This window comes from Schistocerca americana, chromosome 5, assembly GCF_021461395.2.
Source record: "Schistocerca americana isolate TAMUIC-IGC-003095 chromosome 5, iqSchAmer2.1, whole genome shotgun sequence".
NCBI lineage: Eukaryota > Metazoa > Arthropoda > Insecta > Orthoptera > Acrididae > Schistocerca > Schistocerca americana.
In genome coordinates this window covers 188,465,383-188,489,283 of record NC_060123.1, presented here as the reverse complement: position 1 = coordinate 188,489,283, position 23,901 = coordinate 188,465,383, and the positions used below count along the sequence as shown (strand labels likewise).

Sequence of the window (23,901 nt, the reverse complement as noted above, 5' to 3'; positions counted from 1 at the left end):
CTTTTTAGGGTTCTTGTTTAGATTGTTTGCCAATGTTTTATGTTCGAATTCGTTGAATGCTTCTCTCATTGCTCTCTTTACGCTCTTTTTCGCTTCGTTCAGCTTTTCCTTATCAGCTATGATTCGACTACTCTTAAACCTATGATGAAGCTTTCTTTGTTTCCGTAGTACCTTTCGTACATGATTGTTATACCACGGTGGATCTTTCCCCTCGCTTTGGACCTTAGTCGGTACGAACTTATCTAAGGCGTACTGGACGATGTTTCTGAATTTTTTCCATTTTTGTTCCACATCCTCTTCCTCAGAAATGAGCGTTTGATGGTGGTCACTCAGATATTCTGCGATTTGTGCCCTATCACTCTTGTTAAGCAAATATATTTTCCTTCCTTTCTTGGCATTTCTTATTACACTTGTAGTCATTGATGCAACCACTGACTTATGATCACTGATACCCTCTTCTACATTCACGGAGTCGAAAAGTTCCGGTCTATTTGTTGCTATGAGGTCTAAAACGTTAGCTTCACGAGTTAGTTCTCTAACTATCTGCTCGAAGTAATTCTCGGACAAGGCAGTCAGGATAATGTCACAAGATTCTCTGTCCCTGGCTCCAGTTCTGATTGTGTGACTATCCCATTCTATACCTGGTAGATTGAAGTCTCCCCCTATTACAATAGTATGATCACGAAACTTCTTCACGACGTTCTGCAGGTTCTCTCTGAGGCGCTCAACTACTACGGTTGCTGATGCAGGTGGTCTATAGAAGCATCCGACTATCATATCTGACCCACCTTTGATACTTAACTTAACCCAGATTATTTCACATTCGCATTCGCTAATAACTTCACTGGATATTATTGAATTCTTTACTGCTATAAATACTCCTCCACCATTGGCGTTTATCCTATCCTTGCGGTATATATTCCATTCTGTGTCTAGAATTTCGTTACTGTTCACTTCCGGTTTTAACCAACTTTCCGTTCCTATTACTATATGCGCACTATTTCCTTCAATAAGAGATACTAATTCAGGAACCTTGCCCTGGATACTCCTGCAGTTTACCAATATTACGTTGACTTTTCCTGTTTTTGGTCTCTGAGGACGGACGTTCTTTATCAACGATGATAATGTCCTCTCTGGTAAGCCGTCAGGTATTTTATCGTTTCGCCCAAGGGGGGGTCCCTCTAACCTAAAAAACCCCCGTGTGCACGCCACACGTACTCTGCTACCCTAGTAGCTGCTTCCGGTGTGTAGTGCACGCCTGACCTGTCTAGGGGGGCCCTACAGTTCTCCACCCAATAACGGAGGTCGATGAATTTGCAACCATTATAGTCGCAGAGTCGTCTGAGCCTCTGGTTTAGACCCTCCACACGGCTCCAAACCAGAGGACCGCGATCGACTCTGGGCACTATGCTGCAGATATTAAGCTCAGCTTGCACTCCGCGTGCGATGCTGGTTGTCTTCACCAAATCAGCCAGCCGCCGGAAGGAACCAAGGATGGCCTCAGAACCCAAGCGGCAGGCGTCATTCGTTCCGACATGTGCTATTATCTGCAGCCGGTCACACCCAGTGCGTTCAATAGCTGCCGGAAGGGCCTCCTCCACATTACGGACGAGACCCCCCGGCAAGCACACCGAGTGCACACTGGCATTCTTCCCCGACCTACCCGCTATTTTCCTAATAGCCAATAACAAGGGCCCACAGTACTCTTGATGTTATGTGAATTACTCTTGCTGCATTTGTACTGTGCCGAATAAGTGCCATACACATAGCTTGCCCATATTAAACATCCACCAAAACAACCATTTCAGTTTTCACTGCTCACTGCTCCATGCTTCGGAAACAGACTTTTTATCTCCGTACTTTTTGCATAGCCACACTGGCGAATACATACAACCAACGACAACAGTCTCCTCGCTATTCTGAACTGCCACCTCCCCCCTTCATTTACATGCCCAGCAATAATGCATTCAATTTACTATACTCTTTGTACTCTTTGACAATAGCTCTTCGCTGGCTAGGTCAGCTTGTCTACTGACAAAATGTTAACATTCCATGCGTATTCTCTTTCATGAATAACAAATAGCATTTGTAACTTGACAACGTATTTACAAGAATAATATTCAGCACAACTAATAAAACAAACTTTGTAAAACATGCAGAAAATGTATGATCATCCACAGAGTTGTGGTATTATAAGGGGACCTGGGGAGGCAGATAACAATAGTCCAAGGCAGGAGCAGAGGTTTATGTATTAGACAGTTTTTTTAATTGCCTGTGTTCATGCTGCTCTAATCGTAGGAGGGCAAGGGTTCCAATCTGGGTGATGTGATGCAGGAATTTAGGATAGAAGAGCAGGAGGACTTTACAGATGGAGAAAAGGTAGTGCTATGAGGTTTGGACCAGAGATATGTGGTTTTGCAGAATTAGGTTAGTGAGGGCTATGCACTGATGGAATTTGAACAGTTAGAGGTCATTGTGGAAAGATAAAGTAATAGTATGTGTGGATGGGTTAAGGAAGCTCTCCTGTATTTGTGCAAATGGAGAGAGCAAGGATCCATTGTGGAAGATAAAGAATGCATAAAATTATATAAAAATATATGGGACTATCTTAAAGTCTTTGAAAAAATGAAACCTAATGAAGTATAGGAAAAAAGGATGAAACCAGATGAAACATTACAAAAAAGTGAGATGGAACGTGTAGGCAAAATGAGATCGAAATCCAAATAATAAAAAAAATATATAAAAAGTTTGTAACTGTGTGGGATGCAGGTTGGTGGGCAAACGTGAGTGTAGAGATGGGGCAGCAGGTATAAATGCAGTGGGAATATATATGAGGTGCCAGAAATATGTGGATGAAAGGTGGTGCTGGGATCAGTTTGAACATCCAGGAATATTCTCTACAGGGAGAATGTTGGACACAGACCACAATACCTACAGTCTGCACGGGAATGTTGCTGTGTGTTGTAAATAGATGAGACCATTGCTACAGGGGGGTTGAAAGACAGCGTGTCACAGGTTGTGTGGTAACTGGATGGAAAGCATTGCAATTTGAGAGGCAACAGAATAATAGTAAATTAGAGAAAGTAAAAGACTGTCACTGAGTAATGTAATGCAATGGAGAATGGTAACAAAGAGAAACAGCACTGGCTTGTGGGATGGAAGAGAAACCACTAGGCAAAATCAAACAATGGAAAATCCAGAATGGAATGACACCAATGAGATAGGGTAGATTACTAATCAAACAACAAAAAATCTAGGATGGAGTGACAACAGTGAAATAGAGATTTGGACCCCCACTCCTCGTGAAGATGAAACTAGTGCCACAACTGCAGTTTCACCTTGCTTGCATACATAGGAAAAGATACACTACAACAAGACATCATTATCACTTTATATGGAGAACCAGTAATACAGTCATATGGACAGCAACACAACATGTTCACTGTGGATGGAACTAATGAGTTCTCCATCCACAGTGGACCTGTTTGTAGAGAACTTTGAAGACATTTCCTAGGGCATGGCTCTTGCAGTGCCTAATGTATTGTACTGGTCCACTGAGAAGTTTGTTGTGAGCCTCCAAATATGTGAAGGAGTTTTACTATATTTACTATAAATTAACATAACTATATTTACTATAAATTAACAATTTACCAATTTCCTTTGTTGTACACAGACAACACTGCAGTATTAACTATAGATTTTTATTGTTCAAATGTCAGACTGTTTTCCATGAATTCTTCAATGGTGTAGTAACATTTCTCTATTAAAATATTTTGGAGTAAACTTTTCAGCGAATCAAGGTCCATTGTTAATATGTTTCTTCCTTTTAATTTGTGATATATTTTTAGTCCCGTGTACAGTGGTGTCTGAGCATAAAGCTTTAAATGATGTGAAGGAAATTTGAAGTTTTCCTTGTTACGAGTACCATAGCTATGCTTAGAACAGAACTTTTCAAGATTATGTTGATTATTATATACAAAAATCAAAATTTCAGAAATGTACAATGAAGTAACTGTTAGTATTTTTAATTTCTTGAACAATGGGTGACTTGACTCATTTTTGTGGGCAGCACACATTTCTAATGATTTTCTTTTGAAGAATTAGTAGCCTTGTACTGCTTCTAGAGTTTCCCCAGAAAATTATCCCATACCAAATAACAGATTCAAAATAACTGTGGTAGACTGTCTTTCTTGTATCGCTATGAGTGGCACAAGGTGTAATAAACATTGCAAAGGCTAGAGAATTTATTTGCCAGGAAGTCTGTGTGTGTCTTCCAGCTTAACTTTCTCAAGGTTTAGGCCCAAGAATTTCACATGGCTCGCTTCTGTCATCAGTTGATTATTATGGGATATTTGTACAGGACATATTGCTGACAATGTAGAGACAAATTGTATTATCTGGATCTTAGTGACATTGAGCTTCAGTCCATTTTTATGGAACCAGGATTCCAGCTTCCCCAGAACGTTTCTATGCTACCTGGAATCTTTTCTATCGTATCATTTTCTATCAGGACTGAGGTATCATCTGTGAACAAGACTGAATGAGCATCAATATTTGATGGTAAATCATTTATATACAACCAGAACAGGTAAGGACCCAGTATTGACCCCTGTGGAACTCCTTGGGAAATTGTTTTCCATTCAGAGTGCAAGTGTTAAAGTAACTCTTTGTTTCCTTTCTGTCAGATAAGAGTTGAACCACTGTAATGCAGTATCTTCAGTCTCATAGCTCTTCAGCTTATGAAGTAGTAATGAATGGTTCACCGAGTCAAAAACTTTCGTTAGATCACAGAAAATTCCTGAGACTTTTGTACCCTGGACTAGTGATGTGCTTATTTTTTTCTGTAAATTCTCTGATGGCGTTTATGGTGCTTTCTCCTCTTTGAAAACCAAACTGATTTTTACAAATAATATCATTTACTGTCAGGAAATTTTCTAGTTGTTTTGCCACAAGTTTTCAAATATTTTAGAAAAAAAACAGGAAGGAGAGAGATAGGCCAGTAGTTACCCATATCTTCTGGTGATCCCTTTTTAAATAATGACTTAGTCTCTGCATATTTGAGGACATCTGGGAAAGACCCATTTTCAAAGGAGTGGTTTGCAATAGTAGTCATTGGGTATGAAATAATATGGCATGCTGCCTTGATTACCATGGAAGATATTCCATCCTATCCAGCTGAAATTTTGTTTTTTAGTGATTTCTGAGTGATTTTTGTGAATTTAAAAAAAAAATTTAATGATTTGTATGACATCTCTATGCCTCAAAATCATATTGTCCTGATGGGCTGTCCATGTCCACGTCTGATTTTGCTATATTAACAAAGAAATCATTGAAGCAGTTTGACATTTGAACATGATTTACAATAATATCACCCTGAAACCGAATTTGAGAATTTCTTTAATTTTAATGTTGAATACCAACTCTGATTTCACAACAGACCAGACTGCCTTTGTTTTATTTCTTTGTTTGTTTGTGACTATACTATTTGCCAGTTTTTTTGCTGCCAGTATCACTTTTTTGAATATAGTCTTATAGCGCTTAACATAAGTTACAAAATTAAAGTTTCTGTTTACTTTGAGCTTATTGTGCAGCTGTCTTTTTCTGGCACTTTAAATTTTTATGCCTGGTTTAATCCAACTTCATTTATTCCTGACCCTCTTTTGATAAGATTTTGGGGAAATGTTTCATTGAATACACCCAGAAAACAATTTAGAAATTTATCAAAATTTTTGTTGCTTGAATCACAGTGGTCTAAAAGCCTGCTTATAACACTTAATTTATCACAACTCTAAATTTTCTTTGCTAAAATTCCTTCTTATATAAGATTCAGATTTTAGTTTCTCTGTTTTGGGGAGCTCTATAAACAAAGCTGAGTGATCAGATATCCCTAGATCTAGGCAAAACTTCCTTGTATCATCAAACTGATAATTTGTAATAATATTATCTGTGCAGGCTGCTGAGTTTTCTCTAGTACACATAGTAAAGTTTAACTTGAATTTGGATTAAATCGTGAAATATTTCAATGTCACTGCTTTCAATTAATCTATTTAAGTTGAACTATCCTGCAATCACAATCTTTTTCTTGCTTTCTTTTTTAAGTTTATGTAAGAGATATTGAAATTTTTCTAAGAACGATTTAGTAGCTGAACTCCCGGGAATTCTGTATATTGATATTATCACAGTATTTAAATCACACAGCTCTACACAACAATTTCAAAAATACATTCTTCATTTAGGTAACTATATTCTTCTTTCACTTTCAAGTTTAAGTAGGCATGCAGTAAGATACAGGAGTCCCCACGAGATTATTCTCTCTCTCTCTCTCTCTCTCTCTCTCTCTCTCTCTCTCTCTCTACAAAAGCTGCTGGCAAGTTTGAAAATTTCTAATTTTATTTAGAATGTCTACACATTCTTTTGTGAGCCAGTGTTCGTTTAAGCAGACTACATTTATGTTTGCCAGTTCAGAAGATATAAGTTGCAGTTCGTCAGTTTTAGAGTGACCTAAATTTAGATGTTTTTCTGCTAAACTGTTTATATTTAGATGCATAAAGACAGAATTTTTGAGTTTGTTTATACTTTGAAGAGCTTCACATGTCCCATTATATTTACAGTTTCCATTTTGGGTCACCACTTCTGTTTTTTCACCCCTTTCGAAAGTTTTCAGTTTCTTTTGCATTTAATGATTCTGTGGATGTCTATGATCATTTTGCTGCAAGTCATTGAACCTAACATATTGAAGTGTAGCCCATCCTTTCCCAGAAACTTACCACTTACAAATTTATTTGAGTCTACAAAAATTGCACCCAGCTTGTCGCATTGTTCCCTGATTCCACTGTTTATCTTATTTATGTATGTATCACTGACCTGTGTAAAATTACACTAACGACAATTCTTGAATTTGCAAACACATGTTTTGATGAGCGGATCAAGTTCCATGTTTCACTGATTATTTCTTCCTCATTCCTGTTCCAGATGGAATTTGTTCTGACATGAATGAAAACACCTTCGTATTCGTCCTTATTTTTCATTTACACTTTCAGTTTCACTTCGTTTCGAGTTTAGAATATTTTGGAAGTGTCTGCTGATCTGATACGATTGTATTCTGGGATGAACATCGATTTCACAGCCTGGTGTATGGAGTTGCCAACAACAAGAGTGTCCCTTTTTTCAATTGGTTTTACTGCGACACTTCCACCTTTGTCCTTTTTGTGTGTCACTGTTTCCTATTTATGTTTGTTTACAGATAGTCCGATGGGTGAGTTTTCTACATTATTTTTGATCACATTTTGCACACCATGTGTAGTTTGAAGGTTTTGTTTCGTACGTGGCTGGTGTTTTTCAGAAACCCTGGATTCAGTTTTGCTAATTTCCGTTTGGTGGATATCACACACACAGAAATGTTTTTCTTGAGTTAATCTATCACTTTCTTTCTTTGTAGTCAGTAATTCAGTTTTAAATGCTTCAATGTCATTCTGTAACTACTTTGTAATTTTGTTTTTTGTATCATCTTTTATTTCGATTTCACACGCACCCGCCTTTTTTTTCCCATATTAATCGATCTTTTTCTTTTTTTATAGTCACTATTTCACTATTTAATGGCTCAATGTCCTTTTGCAGCAACTTTATAATTTCGTTTTTTGAATCCACTGTACTAATAATATTGGCTGTTTCAACTCATAAACAAATGTAGCATGTCCATGGAATATCATCACTGATGAATTTTAGGTTCACTTTTGCGCCGTTTTCATGCAACCAGTAATAGAGGAAGCTGTTTACTTGCAAATTGTTCATATTTTTGTCTGTCAAAATCCCAGTGAATATTTTGGCTGCAGTGCTATTTCTTTTAAATAACCGCTGATACCAGTAGCTGTCAGTCATCGCAATCCAGCATAGCAATGTAATGTTCCAGTGTATCTGGTGCTCTGAATAAAAGCTGTGTAAGAACTGAAAACCTGCCACATGAACAGCTAGGAAGGTTCACAGCAATGGTTACGATATTGCAGAGGCCAGTTTACTGCTCTTTATATCTTGAGACTCGGGCATCACGAGGTTGAAGTAGGAACAGCAGATGTGGAACGAAAACAGAGATTTGTGGGGCCAAAAAATAGAGCACAATTACACAGAGTCAGGGTCATTTATGGCTTGATAATAGCCAATGTGTATGAAATTAAAATGTGTTATGATAATGGAAACTCCAGGATGAACACATAAACACAAATAACAAAAGGGTCATTCCATATCAAATCACCCAATAAAAAATAAATTTTACACCCACCTCCTTAGATTTTCATGAAATTTGGCTCAAATGGATCTAAGACCATCCTGACAACACCTGCAATTTTTCTTGCTGTATCTCTTATAGGTTTTTTTTTTTATAAATTTTTAAAGTTTTATGTTTTGCGTTTTCCGAACCTTCGGAAATGGTAAATTTAATTTGTATTCAAAACTTTAAAATTGTTTATATTAAAAACTCTTTTAGATAACATCATGAATTTTTGCAGCAAGTTTATTGATTATACATATTTGAAGATAAAAATGATACTATTAAAATATATTAATATTTTCTGTGAAAAAAAAATATATATGTGTGGTTTTTTTTTTTTTTTTTTTTTTTTTTTTTTTTTTTTTTTTTTTTTTTTTTTTTTTTTTTTTAACGGATGTTTTGTTTGATAAGAATTGCAATATCTAGAGTCTCAAACCTGATAGAATGCTCAAATTTGTTTTAATTTACTCTTAAACATATAGGCTATTTGATAAAACAAAAATAATGATGGCTTTTTAACATGTTTATTAATTATAGTAGATTACATTAGAATTATGTACAAAGATAGTGTACTTACGACACTTATGTATAACCCAACTGATTGCTTGAAACATTGAATTTTTTGAGTAATTTTGTCTTTTTAATAAACATTAATGCTGATTCAAACTGTTTTTCCACTTCATCCAAGAGCTTTCAGTTCTTTTGATGCAGTCTTTTTTGAAGTAATACATTCTTCCAGTGCCGCTTGATTGAGGTGCGTCTACTACACAGACTATGTGCTCCAAAAGCACTATGCAAGAATCTCCTCTTTCAGGCCAATAAAATGATGCAGCTGGTCCTGAAGGATGTAGAAATAGAATTTCTGCGTCTTCTTCATCATTGAATATGGTTTTTACCAGTCCAAAGTACCAGTTACCATCATAATTTGCAGCCACATAGCTATTTATGGATGGTTCATCACGAACCCAATCAGAAGAAGAATGGAAAGCAAAGACTAAGGAGGGTTTTACACTATCTGTAGTCCTAATTTCAAGGTTGTTTGCTGGAAGTGGTTTGAAGTTATGAAAACTTCTTGTTCCAGGAATGGTTCGGGTTGCTGAAAAACGTTTTTCTAGTTTTAACCGTAGCAAATCAGCTTCTTTTTTGTCAATAAAGTGAAAATGAATGTTTTCAATATTTTTCTCACAAAACTTGTACACATCGATTGCTGTCATTATTTGTTCTTAGTCTGAAAGCTGTAGACTGGCTTTCCTTAAAATTCTTTCAATAGTTCCCCCTAGGCCATCACAAATTGACTTCCCATGACTTGTTGCAAAAAAAGTGTGTTGGGCCTTCAAATTAAAGTCTCTCAAGTGTTCAGTCAAATTTTTAAAACTGTTTCTATTTTTGTACTGCCCAGCACAACCATCTGTAAAGTAGTGAACTGAGTCGATGTCAGTATGATGTAATGACAGCCACTTTGTAATTTCTTTTTGTACAAAGTTAACAAAACCAGTGTCATGTTCTTGGTCATCACTAATAAAACAGTGGTTGGAAACAAAAACATTGTTTTCCTCATTTCTTAGAAAAACTCCAACTGGGTGTAGAGTACAACCACCTCTATTCCAGTGGTAACTTTGGATCTCATTTTGTATAACAAAGGAATAATTTTCACTGAAATCCATCACAATAATTGCTGTTTTGGGTGGTGGGCCTTCTTTCAATCTTTTAAAGGCTGCTGATTGGGATTTTGCTATAAACGAGTGCAGGGTGAGCTTTTCCAATGACCTAACCAATAAAGAAATGTAGTCTTCAACACTGATAGACTGTTTGATCATTTCTGCCCTGTCTGTGTTAACCCACTGACTGATTACAATTTCTTCTTCTAAATCATAATCTTCACTTAGTTTTTCAGTTAAGTACTCAGTTAGTGCAGTATTTGCAGGACAGCTGTCGCAATGATGTAGCATGCAGTTTTGGTTTTCCGTGTTGTACACAAGCATCTTAATTAGGTCTTTATAAGATTCTTCAATTTTTACAGCATCCAGTAATAGTTTAACATTCTGGTGGATACTGCAAACACATACAGTGTGTGTGCCTGCAGCACCAGCAAGGATACACCATTTAGGTCTCAAGAAACAAAATTTTGAAAATCCTACTTCTACCTTGAGAGTCTCCCATTTGAAAGAATAATAGAGTTCTCTCAAGTTACACAAAATGAGTCTTTTTTGCATGTACACATTTTTTTGAACGCTTACTTTGTCTTTTGTTCCAGGTAGCACTCTGGAACTTTCATCCTTTACATAAAAATCTGTTACAAGTCTTACTGTATTTTTAGAAAGAGTTTTACCTTTTTTGTACCAGGAGTTTCCAAAATACCCTTTTCAGATTTTAGCTTTCTAGCTTGTCGCACCATGTACTCACTTACATTAAATTCTTTCATCACTTTATTTCGACTCCAAGAATCTGGAGCCAAGGTCAGAATCTGGATTTTTCTAGACCTCCCAACAGATGAAATCTTCTCTTTCATAAGAGAAATCATTACATCAAAATCCTTTGCTTTCTCAACCACTCTTGTATCTTCTTCGTCATCATCAGAACTTGGTGCATCATATTTTAATGCTTTTGAAACCGCCTTTGGTCTTTTCAATACTGCTAACCTTCCTTTTAAAATAAGACCCTTTACTTTGTCCTGACAAGCCATGAAGCTTTATCAGTGTTAAACCTAAATTATCAAGAGCAATGTTTGTTTGTATGAGGGATTCATTTCTGGATTCCAATGATTCTAATTCAACCATGACTTCATCATCTGTTTCACTTTCATTGACTTGCAACTCTTAATTTTTTGTCACAAAAGTTACAGCATGTTGAGCAAAGCTTTTGTCCATGTTTTATGCTAATATTTTTTGTCAGTAATTGCTTAGAAAGATCCAAGCCTACACTTCTCAACGATTTTTTGATGGGCTTTTTGTGTTTTTTTAGTGGTTCTACACATGTTGTTTGATACTTTTCAATAACATTTAAAAAGTAGTAGCTGTGGTGTGAACATATATTCTTAAATTCACACAGATTAATTCCAGATCGTAAGTGGATCAAATCTTTTTCTTCCTCACTCAATTCAGATACCAGTTGTAACTTTTTGAAGGTGTGTAGGTTGTTTGGAAACAGATTTTTTAAATAACCCTACGCTACAGTTTTGAATATCTGACATACTGATTTCACTTTTGGTCTGATTACTGTTCTGGCTACTTTTATAGGACATTGGAAAAGAATCTCTGTAAACTAAGTAACAGTACTTACTGAAAGTTTGAATAAACTTAATAAAATACCATCCAAGCACTATTTAACACTGTAATAATTTTTTACTTCAAAACACAGGAGTAACAAAACAAAATCCAAGCGTACATTGTTACTCCGAGAAGGCAAAAACTTATTTTCGAACTTATTGCAAAATTTCATACTGATATCTTGAGTATTCTTTAATATACAATTTTTTTTAGTTGTGAGGACACGTTTAAGTTACGATTTCTGACTGCTGAAACAACGCCAAATCTAAAAACTAAAAATTTATCAAAAAAAAAAAAAAAAACTATAAGAGATAGAGCAAAAAAATTTTACAAGTGCTTTCAGGATGATAAAAGAAGTAATTGTACCAAGTTTCATCAAAATCTGACATGGTTAGTGTCAAGGCCTGGGTGACTTGACGTGGAATGACCCAAAAGGTAACCACTCACCTATAGCTGATTTATCTGTGGCAGATAGGCACACATAATAGCACAGAGACAAAAATAGCTTTCAAGCCACTGCTATTATTTAAGGATAAGTACCCATTCTCACAAACACCACTACGCAGATGCCCAAATAGACCTATTCCTGGCTGCAGTAGCAGTCTGTTTTGAGATGTTGCTAGGCTCACAAGAGAGGGTGGAGTGATAAGACATGTGGCAACTGAGAAGAGATAAGATGTATGAGGCAAGGAGAGGGTGATAAATATGGTAGAATATGAGTAGAATGGGAGACATGTAACTCAGCAGTAGAAGCAAAATGAGAACTGGGAAGGTGGCATCCACAGGAAAGATTGAAGAAGAAGAAGAAGAAGAAGAAGGGGGGGGGGGGGGGGAGGTGCTGAGTCTGAGAGTAAGACGAGGGTGAGTGTTGGAGTGAACAGGCATGGAGCAGTGGAGGATCAAAATAGTGTGGGTACTGAAACAGCCATTGAAGTAGTTGGTGTTGTAATGTGCAGCATGTTCAGCAACTGATTGGCAGAGTTCTCAGTTGTTGCTGTTTGGTGGTGGCCCTCCATGCAGGCAGACTGCAACTCTTCTGCAACATTCTGTGTAGGAATGACAATTAGTCAGCAAACTGCAGACTTGGGCAACTAGTTGCTGAACATGTTGCATGTCACAAAATCAATTAATTCAGTGGCTGGTGCCATTTAGATACTCCTTCCCACATCAGCTTTTTTTAACTACACAAGTGAGAACAATTTCTCCAACATATCCTCCATTGTCACATTCACCTTGGCTTATAGCTTTTCTAATCCCCTTCCCATTGTATATCCCCACCTCCTTTACCCCTGCCCCTCTTTTCCTAGTCCATCATTTTCTCAGCTACTCTTCCCCTGTTCAAACCTTGCATTTATTTATTTTTCCCCTAGCTCCTTCACTCTCCATGTCTCCCACTAACCCTCTGTCCCCTCCTTGCCAATACATTTGCCTCCAACTTCCCTCCTCCCTCCACAGTTATAAACAGAATCTGATAATCTTAAGGTGTCTCATTATAATGGTATCAAATTTTTGTACAAGATTAAGCTGCCATCATGTTCTCTAATAATGAAATCATTGACAAAAATTGTTGAAGTTTGTCATCTACAGATCCATCTTTGTGCACATCACACACACACACACACACACACACACACACACACACACACACACACACACACATGATTCACTCACTCTTTTTTAAATCCCAGCATGATGGGAGTTTTCAGTGGACTTAAAGTTTTAGTACCATTCTTTCCAATTTCTTGATTTTGTGCTTAAATATGATAACTTTTCTGAAGTCAAATCAATCTGCTGAGCTACCACAAGCTGTCTTCTTTCACTAGATACTCTTGCCATAGGTGACAGTAATCCAGTGGTTCCTATACTTATTGATATTTAGCAGACTTTTTATGTAGTTCCACACAACATATTCATCAATAAGGTAACATTACAAAATGTGTGATCATGCATGTGACTCAATCAAGTACTTCTTATTCAGTACACCTCAGTTATGAAAAAAATAATTCAATTGGATTGATAAAAAAAATCTACTCACCAGGCAGCGGCAGAACGCACATGTAAAAGAAGGTTGTAATTAGGTAAGCTTTTGGAGCCAATGGCTCCTTCTTCAGGCACAAGGGTTGAAGTGGAAGGAATAGGAGTGAAGGAAAAGGACTGGAAAGGTCTAGGAAAAGGTGTAGATTTTGGGAAAGACACCCAGAACTGCAGATCAGGGGAGACTTACTGCATGGTATTTGAAGGAAAGACTGATTGTTGGGGACTGCATTGGATGATATTTGAAAACCTGAGAGCGTAAAAGTGTAAGACAAGGCAATATGCAAGAGAGAGATTAGTGCTTAAAGAACATGTGTGAGTTAATAAGAGTGAAAAACTAAGTGCATTATACATAACAGAGGTGGGAGGGGGTGGTGAAAAATAGACGGGAAAGACAATGAAAGGTGTAGAAAACTAAAATGGAGTGAAGAAAAGAGTAGCTACTGTGAAGAAATGCTGAGACGGAAGAAATTAACATAAATTAAGGCCAGGTGAGTGGTGAGAACCAAGGATATGTTGTAGTGCTAGTTCACACCTGTGGAGTTCTGGGAAACTGGTATCTGGGGGAAGAATCCAGATGGCACGTGTGGTGAAACAGGCACCTAAGTCATGACTGTCATGTTGTAGAGCATGCTCTGCAACAGGATATTGCAAGTTGTCAGTATACACCCTCTGCCTATGCCCATTCATCCTAATTGATAATTTGGTGGTAGCCATGCTGATTTAGGAGGCCGAACAGTGTTTGCATAATAGCTGGTATATGACGTGTCATTTCGCAGGTAGCTCTCCCTTTGATAGTATATGTTTTGCCAGTTACAGGGCTATAATAGGTCATGCTAGGTGGGTGCATATGGCAAGTTTTGCAGCAGGGATGGTCACAGGGGAAGGAGCCATAGGGTAGGGAGATTAGTGCAGGAGCATAGGATCTGACAAGAATATTGAGGAGATTGGGAGGGCATCAGAAAGCTATTCTAGATGTGGTGGGCAAAATTTCAGACAGAATGGATCTCATTTCAGGATATGATTTTAGAAAGTCATGGCCCTGTCAAAGCAGCTGATTAACACATGCCAGACCAGGATAATATGAATCACCAATGGTATGCTCTGAAGCTGTTTTGTGGAGGATCAGCAGTACCAGCATTGGATGTGATGGCCCAGGAAATCTGCTGTGTAACTAAGCTTGTGGGGTAGTTACGTGCAGTGAAGGCTGAGGTGAGAATGGTGGTGTATTGCTGTAGAGTCTGCATCTGAACAAATATGTTTGCCTCGTATGCCAAGGCTGTGTGGGATGGAACATTTGACATGGAAAGGATGGCAATTACCAAAAAGTAAGTACTGTTGTAGGTTAATGTGGACGGAAGTGTGTAGCTGGCCTTCGGTGAGGACAAGATCAGCATCAAGGGAAGTGGCGTGGGATTTGGAATAGAACCATGTGAAATTTAATTGGGAGAAGGTATTCAGAGAGTACAGGAATTTTAACAGGTGAGCCTCACTATGAGTCCATGTGGTAAAGATGTCATCAAATGTATCTAAACCAAACCAGGGGCTGAAGATTTATGGATCCCAAGAAAGCTCTCTCCAAGTGACCCATGAAAAGGCTGGCGTAAGAAGGATCCATCCTGGTTCCCATTGCCATACCCCTGATCTGTTTGTAAGTCTGCCCCTTAAAGGTGAAGCAGTGGTTGATAAGTATGAAGTTGACTAAGGTGAGTAGGAAGGATGTCGAGTTTTGGAATCAGATGGGCACTGACTGAGGAAATGCACAGCAGCAGTGGGGGATGTTGGTTTTGGGGGAGGTGGCGTCGGTGGTGACAAGAGGGGTGTGTGGTTGGAGTGGGATGGGCTCAGATTTCAGATGATCTAGGAAGTGATTTATCTATCCAATTAAATTATATTGTCAAAAATTGTTTCAGTTATGAAAAATATGAAAAATGTCCACCATTGTTTATTTCATTAATAGTGATGCATTGGGATGTCTTTTTTTACTTTACCCTTGTAGTTTCACAGGAGGATAACATGTCATCTTGAGATGGTGAACTTACGCGTTCAGTCATTACCTCTCTCCGCAATGATCAACCAACTCTTTTTGTCCCCATCTGTAGCAGTATAATTATCCACAGTGGAAGTAGGTAGATTTAGAATAATTATGGTAGTTCTAAACAGATATCTCCTTTAATTACCTTCAGATCAAATTATATCTTTTAAACAGAACTTACACAGCATATCTGTTCAATATGGCATCCTTGTGGAGAAAAGACAAAACAAGAGTGAGAGAGGTCATGCTCTTATGCAAAAACAAGAGAAAATTTTTCTTTACTTTGTTCTGATTTAGCATGTGACCATTTCAGTACCACGGATTATTGGTAAATTTCACTGCAATCTCACAGAATTCGGTTGCTATCATATTACATTGAATAACTAGACATTGTGTGAGATCTTTCCTCCTTTCTTCAAAAGAAACATTTTGACAGAAAAACCAGACAAATACAAGAGGAAGAAGATGAACTGCAGAGAAGATTACTAATGAAATGATAAGATGCTAGTTGTTATGTTATTCTGTGTGTTGTAGGTCTTAAAGCAACACAAAAGAAAAATGTAAACAGTGGTGTGAGGAAAAGACATCTACTCATTGTATACCAGACCCTTTAAGCACTACACAGACGCATGAGTGGGACTGCTGCTGATTCACAGTTATCTGTCACGCCCAGTTCACCTGCGTCAGATTGGATCTAGTTGACTTTATCTGTTTCTTGAACTCAAAATTATGTAATGAAGACATCATGCCTAACACGTACAAAATGTGTCAATAACAAATTGTGCTATCAAAAAATATGCTGGTCTCATTGGGAAAGACCACCACTGATTTCCTTCCCCAGCCCCAGCTTTTCTGTGTCCATGTGTTTTAAACTCTAATCCTCATGTTTCGTGAGAGAAAGAACTCTCTAGGAAACATTCCACCAGTATAAGTAAGATTGGAAACAATGTTCACCAATAAGGATGACTAATTTATAAGGTGCAAGAGGATCAATAATATGAAGTTTGTAACACAAGAGCAACATACCGTCTGTTGCAGTGCCGGGTACTTTTCTCATTGTTTTACAAAATTGTTTAACTGTTGTTGCACTTTTCTGTTGCATATATTTCCTGACTTGTACTGATTATATTCTTAAATACTGTTGGCAGTGCCTGTTCTTGAATACTGTTGTTTAGAAAGTATAAAGAATTCAAACTTTTTTAAAATGTGTTGCAAACTTTGTCTTCAATGATTTGTTTCAGATATTGTGCTTACTTTCCAGTCGATGTACAATTCACTTCTTTGACATTGACTCAACAATGTTTCTGCAGAGCGTTATTAGCCCAGAGGATGGTATACGTAAGTTAATTGACTGTATGTTTCCATGTTAGATAGTGCACAACAAATGCTGCTTGATGTTATATATTGCCAAAACAAGTGATACATTTCTCATTATTAGAGAATGATATCTGCCAAGTGTAATGTTCATACAGTCAAGTTACATAGGGGCACAGGGATCAATATTCAATCCCGCCAACCAAAGGGCATACATACACCGGCTGTTTCTGTGTGGCAAGTACCTTGTCCGAGGCACAAAATGCAGCTCCAATTCCTAACCATACTCATTATGACATATTATTAATTTTGCATCTATATTCAAAAACTTTCTTGATTAAAATTTTGTGTTGAATCTGGTTGTTGGAAAGTAGCCATGCTCATGGAAATTGGCAGTAATGTCTCCTGTTTTGAAACCAGAGAAGGGTAACAGATAGCTGCCATAATATCACAGTAACTGCAGAGAGGAGACCAAGGATCTGAAGTGATGCCATGTTTGTTTTCTGAGGACCAGCAGATTCACCTGTTCCTTCCAGTATGCACTCAGGTAGCTATGGACAAGTAGCACCCTGCACCTAATGGATGCTGCAATACTCACAACTGTCCTTTGTTGACATATAAGGTCTATGATGCAACATTGAGGCACATCCTTTGACTGTTTCATAGTTAGAATTTACTTGGATATTCCCCAAAGCTATTGTATTCCTTACTTTCAGAGTGCTTTCTCAGATATGTTGTCGGTAATATGTACTCTGGTCAAGTCATTAGAGAAAACACTGTTCCTCAACGAAGTACCATGTGTGTCAATCATTTGGATTACTGTAGTATCCACAGTGTTCCTTATTGACTGAATGCAACAATCAGGAGACAGAGGAAGAAATCCCCTTAATGAACATACAGGTTTTCTTGGTGAATCGCACTGATGAATCCTTTGCAAGAAGTTGCCAGATGATAGTGATAAATTTGTCAACTGGCCACCCTGAAATGAACATAGTACTAAACTGATTTCCTGAGAATATTAATCAAGAAATCTAGTCTCAAATTCCATTGCATTAACGTAACTGATCCCATGAATAGCCAAGAGGCACAGAAAAGGGAATGAAATCTTTCCTAGCTTTCGGAAGACATCCTTTGATGAGAGAGAGTACAAATAGTCTCTCTCTCTCTCTCTCTCTCTCTCTCTCTCTCTCTCTCTCAGGTGTACTCTTGCTCATCAAAGTATTTCTTCCAGGAGCTATTAAAATCACTTTCTCTCTTGTGTGTGCATCTCAGTGACTGTCCAGTAGTATTTGTTTTACAATATTAGATGACAATGTATCCAAAAAGCTTTTATTTTAACTGACCATGGTTGCAGAAGCCTACAGACTTAAAAGACCTATGATGTCCCTAAGCATTCTCAGTTGCTTGAGCAGTGGAATTTGCAGTACCAATACCATTCTCTGCTCAGTCTTACCTGTGTCATGGTTATGTGGTTTATGAATCAGCCAACCTGTCGTATCTTACTATCCTGGACACAGAGCATCATTCAAGCATTAGACAACAAAGCATCCATAAAGAACTAATTCAAAAACTAGTCTGTGCCTTAGAGCTAAGAAACTACCACTTTCATTCTGATTGGCTACCAAGAGCATAGAGTCTGATCTGTTAAACCATTGCATGCTGTTTTTTGTCTGTAAGTACAGTGCTTGTAGAACAGCAGTTCATGAGCAGCAAGATCCTTGCCAATTTGGACAAAGAAAATCACAGATGAATTTGTTTTTGTTTTGTTACTCAGTAATACATCATACTGTGATGAGGTAAATGCTCCCCAGAATTGCTCAAGAAGCTCATCGTAACAAATTGCTCAAGAAGCTCACGGTAACAAGCAAAAGTTCAGTGAGATGAACACTGTCATGTATTTTTGAATTTACGCTATTCAGCCAAGAATGAAAAATGTCACTCGTCATCCGTGCATTTTTATTTGCATGCCAAGAGACACACAGCAAGGAAATATCATTGTTTTTGAAGCACCGTGGATGATTTGCTGTATGTATCACTAGTGGTTCTTCTTTTTCACTTCAAAGGGTAGCACTAAGACCAATCGTTAATCTTTGTTTCGCCATTTTGCCACCTTTGCACTCATCACCCTTCACAGTTAGTGTTTTGTCTGGAATAGCTTTAAAAAATGGACCAATTTCAGCCATGTTGTAAGTGTCACTATCACAATAAGCACTTGCAATTACAGAGAGTCTCAACTTCCAGAGGGATACAACATTTTGATTAACTTCTACACTTTCTCCACAGAGTGGTCGGAAAACAGTCCCATGTCAAACACAAAATTGGTCCAGCCAGCCATTTCTTGCATTGAAATTAGGAATTCCAAGATCAGAAGCAAATGTAAGAGCTTTTTCTTGTTGCATTGGTCCACTAATGGGCAATCCTTTGGCACATGTTCTATTAAACCACTCTGAAAGAGCAGTATTAATATCTTCAAATGGTTGCCGCCATCTTTTCTTTGAATTTTTGTTGATGTTTTCTTCCCATTCCCTAACTTATCTACCATGATTTGCAGTTGTATTCAGTATTTGACTTATTCGACAATCAAATTCACTTGCTAAATGACATTGAGAGTTTTCTTTTGCACTCTCTTTAGTAGCAGAAATTCGCTTTTCTAATGAAAGAACAGCAAGTTTTCTGTTATTTGAATTAGCCATGCCTGTTCACTCCAGAGGAAAAATCAGAACTGCTTGCTATTAGAAGTACAAATGACAGTGAAATTTTAGTGATTGTTGTGTCACATTGTCAGTGAGAAACCATACAGTAATGCCATTCTCTCGTCTATGAAAGTTCATGGTCATCTTAAAGGGAGAACATTGTTAGTTAAAGAGTGATCGTTGGTCGGGAAAAGGGGTGGTCATCTTAAGGGTATAAAGATGCATTGATCTTATGGAAGTTTATTTCCATTCCTTAAAAATATGTTTTCTTAGAGAGTGGGATGGCTTAAAGGGGTGGTCTTCTTGAGAGGTTTCACTGTGTATTGATAAGTACACCAAATAAATCACTGAATGTAGCAACGGGTCTTTATTCAGGGACCTAGTGCACTCCAGTGTTCTTTCCTTTCACATTGCCTCTTATGATTAGACTGCTGATTTGTGTATATATACACAATGGAGAAGAACATCTTAATTTTTTAAGTGTCACTTTACATGGGCGGTATTATGAGATGAATAAATAAAGAACCAACCAAAGAATCCAGTCAGCTATGCCTTCTGTCAGATGTAGCTGTCCATCAGTAAAGAAGTCACAATTTTATGACAGAAGTTAAAAATAACACGCTGTGATGAAATAAGCAAACAGTTCTTCACTGATACAGCTGCAGATAGTGTCATACATCAGATGAGGTGAGTCTCATGTAACTAAATTTGTGCCATTATCCTTTCAAACTTGAAAGTTTCTTGTTGACAATTGAACAGATTGTTATTCATGTTGAATGCTGCCTGCAGTACAGCAATTATTGACATCTTATGTGATGTGTGATGAAAGAAAGTATCTCTAAGATTGGCCAACAAACAGTATGTCATCAATTCTGTGGAATTACTGGAAGACTGTTCAGGCTATTTTGGCACAGGTCGTTTGCAGAAATGCCCTCCAGCAGTGGTGGTTGTGCAGCTGTTTTTTCTGAGGTGAAGTTTTCACCTCACTTCAGGTAGAGCCTCATAGTTGTCCCAGTTGAATAGGGAGCGAGGGAATTTCGAATAACGAGCTTCTGTGAACTCGGGGTATTGTTGCTTCCTTGAATCCTACAAAAAAGATGGACCATCTCTTTCAATTTATATATCTTTGTATACACTAAAGATAATGATAATCTATTTTCATCTTGACGGATAATCACTATGGCCTTATAAAACAGCAAACAACATATTAACATAAGCTTTTTGTTTCAGTTAAACTACACATTGGTGGTTTTTATTTATTTTTCTAGATGAGTTCCACTGCTCTTTGTGCATTATCCTTAAGTTGGTACACTGTCAGTTAATTGTTCATTACTAAATGTTATTGTAGACACGAAAATAAAGTTTATTTTTGGTCCTCCACTCATATAAAAAAGTTTCTACCCGTCCCATCTCTTTTTTGACATATCTAAAAAATATTTGTTTTTTTGTTTACAAATACAATAATATTCTTGGGTAAAGCACATTCACCTAGAACAATTCATGGATCTATTTAAACTGCAACATACTTGATTTCCTGTATGATATGTGAACAGTATCAGAACGCACGCTCCCAATATAATTTCTCTATATTTCGTCAAATGGCTGTGTTTGTTCATCACCTGCAACCACAGAACAGTAAATAACCAGAGGGAGCACACTAGTAGGAAGTTCTGATTTACTTGTACGTTAACCGGATCTGCTGATAAGCTACCTTTCACAGGTTGGAGAAATTAATGTCAGGCATCATTTATTGGTAGTCAACCAGGTATCGTTTGTGACCTATATTGACACTTGATTTAAAAAGTGGGCCATGTCCATTTTTGCATTGTTCACTGATTCTTACAGCTGAGAGAGAGATCTGCCAGGGAAAAAATGGACAGTGTCGTTAATTGTGTCTTTTCAGGCCATATGTTCACAGATATGTGTACTTCAAAGAAGTGGGATCTTTTTTGGTAACATAATGAACCATGTCCAGTGTTGTCAATTGCATATGGTGATTTGGGGTTCCTTGTTCAGTGATTCTCTGAAGATGATAAAAGTAATTAAAAACACAACAGTGAGTTGTTTTTTAAGTAAAATTTATTTGTAGTAAGATATGTGAGTAATTTAAGCACATCGCTTCAAATTCATCTATTTGCTTGTATAGCTAGTAAAATTGAGGCTGCACATAGAATGTAAATATTCAGTTGGTGACATCGAAGCATGGAAATGTGTGAACTTTGCTAGTCGGAAGGTACGTAGTTCTCTTCTCACAAGTGTGCCAGAACCCATGGTGTTGTATCCAGAAAGAAGAGGAATTCACAGAGGCAAAGCTAAATGGCCTCAAGAAACTTCTTCCTTACACCCCCGCCCCCTCCCTGGCCCTCCTGTGTATCATGCCTTCTATCTAAATTGAACATCATAGTGTAGAGGTAATGAAGAAGATGAGTGATGTGTTGTAGAAGCTAAAGATATGTAAACAAGCAGCTCCAGTACGCTAATGACGGAAATATGGTGGTTTCATGAATGTGTTGGTATACTGTCAGTGTAAGGTATTTGCTTCAAAACTGCTTGCATTGGAAATGTACAGTGTGGATGTCATCCAGTTTTCTTAAAGATTCCAACTGCTCTACAGTAGGACTCAGAACTTTGTTCTGCCAAAGCAATCAGAGGAAGCCAAATTCCATTTTAACAGTAATTTTCTAATGTTAATGATAGTCAAAAAAGTAATTAAATGATATTTTCATGTGTGCTATTTTTATTTTTTTGTAGCAGACAAAGAAAGGACAGGCAGACTGCTGGCATGGCTCATTTCTTGCTCAAGTATTCATCTAATGTTCATGATTATGTCATAAATTAGGTACTTTATCAGTAATTATTTTACTGAGCCAAACTTCACGTCATACACTCACCTGTCACTGGTGATTTTTGCCCTTATTTCTAGCATATTTTTCTTAAATAATTAAAAAAAGTTGGTATTTAATCATAAAGATTTTGTATGTTTCATTTCTGCTATGTAATGACGCCAATTTCAGGGCACTTTACATGCAGTCAAGATGGAAAATATTTAGTGACAGTCCTTAATATGGGGGAGATTAATGTCTACAAAAGTTCATCTGTTCTTGACAATGTGGACCAACTGAGCCCAGCTGCAGCAGTGGAGAAAACAGTGTCCCAAGAAGAAAATGTTAGACATGAGGGAGCTTCAAGGAAAATTAGGTCTTCCACAAGTAATGTAACAAAACCATTGAAAGATAAACTTAGACATCTACAGAAACAGGTACGTTTCAGAAATGTAATGTAGGAAAAAAGATAAATTGCTACTCATCTTAAAGATGACAGGTTTTGTTGCAGACAGGTACAATAAAAGACTGCTAAACGCTAAGCTTTTGCCTGAAGTTTTCTTCAGAAAAGAAAAGGAAGAAAACTAACACACACACACACACACACGCACACACACACACACACACACACACACACACACACACACCTCATTCAAGGGATGGAATAGCACAGTATGGATTGTGGGAGAGGAGTTGTCACTGCCTGATGGAGCATGGAGAGACTAGATGGTGGCCAGACAAGGCTGCCTGGTGCAGTGTCAGGAGGCTGTGGAGGAGGAAGGAGAGGGGGGGAGTGGGGAGCAGAAAAGGAGAGCAGCAAGGAAGGGAAAAAGACTGTTGGCATTGGCAGAGAGTGGAGCACATTAGGGTGAGGGTGGGGGACGGAGGGGGCAGATACTATTGGATAGAGGGTGTGGAGACGGTAGGTTACCTTAGCTTAAGGCCTGTATGATTTCGAGGGTGTTATAAGGACAAGTCCCATCTTTGTAATTCAGAGAATTTGGTAGTGGAGATGAATATCCAGATAACTTGTGTTGTGAAGCAGCCATAGAAATCAAGCGTGTTACATTTTACTGCATGTTGTGCCACAGGATGTCCACTTTGTTCTTGGCCACACTTTGGCTGTGGCCACTCATCTTGGTAGGAAGCTGGTTGGTCGTCATACCAGTATAGAAAGCTGTTTAATGTTACTACAAGGACTGGTATAAGACATGGCTGATTTCACATGTGGCCCAGCATCTGATGGATTAGAATAAGCCTGTGACAGGACTGGAACAGGAAGTGCTGAGTGGACGGATTTGGCAGGTCTTGTACCTGGGTGTTCCACAGGAAATGGGTTGGGACTGGGAGTGGTATAGGGATGGACTAGGATGTTGTGGAGGTTGGATAAGCAGTGGAACACCACTTTAGAAGAGGTGGGAAGGATCCTGGGTTAAAAGCACTGATGAAGGAGGTGGTTCAGTCATTCCCGTCC

General features: G+C 37.9%; 1 protein-coding gene across 4 annotated transcripts in view; it reads left to right on the top strand.

The window, feature by feature from the left end:
- LOC124615314 (TBC1 domain family member 31) overlaps nucleotides 1-23,901 on the top strand; it is a 282,280-nt gene that overhangs the window by 92,361 nt on the left and 166,018 nt on the right. For all 4 annotated transcript variants that reach the window (XM_047143109.1, XM_047143107.1, XM_047143108.1 and 1 more), the window contains exons 8-9: nucleotides 16,840-16,936; nucleotides 22,620-22,864. In XM_047143109.1, the coding sequence (XP_046999065.1) occupies nucleotides 16,840-16,936; nucleotides 22,620-22,864 (342 nt within the window). The remainder of the gene's footprint in view (nucleotides 1-16,839; nucleotides 16,937-22,619; nucleotides 22,865-23,901) is intronic.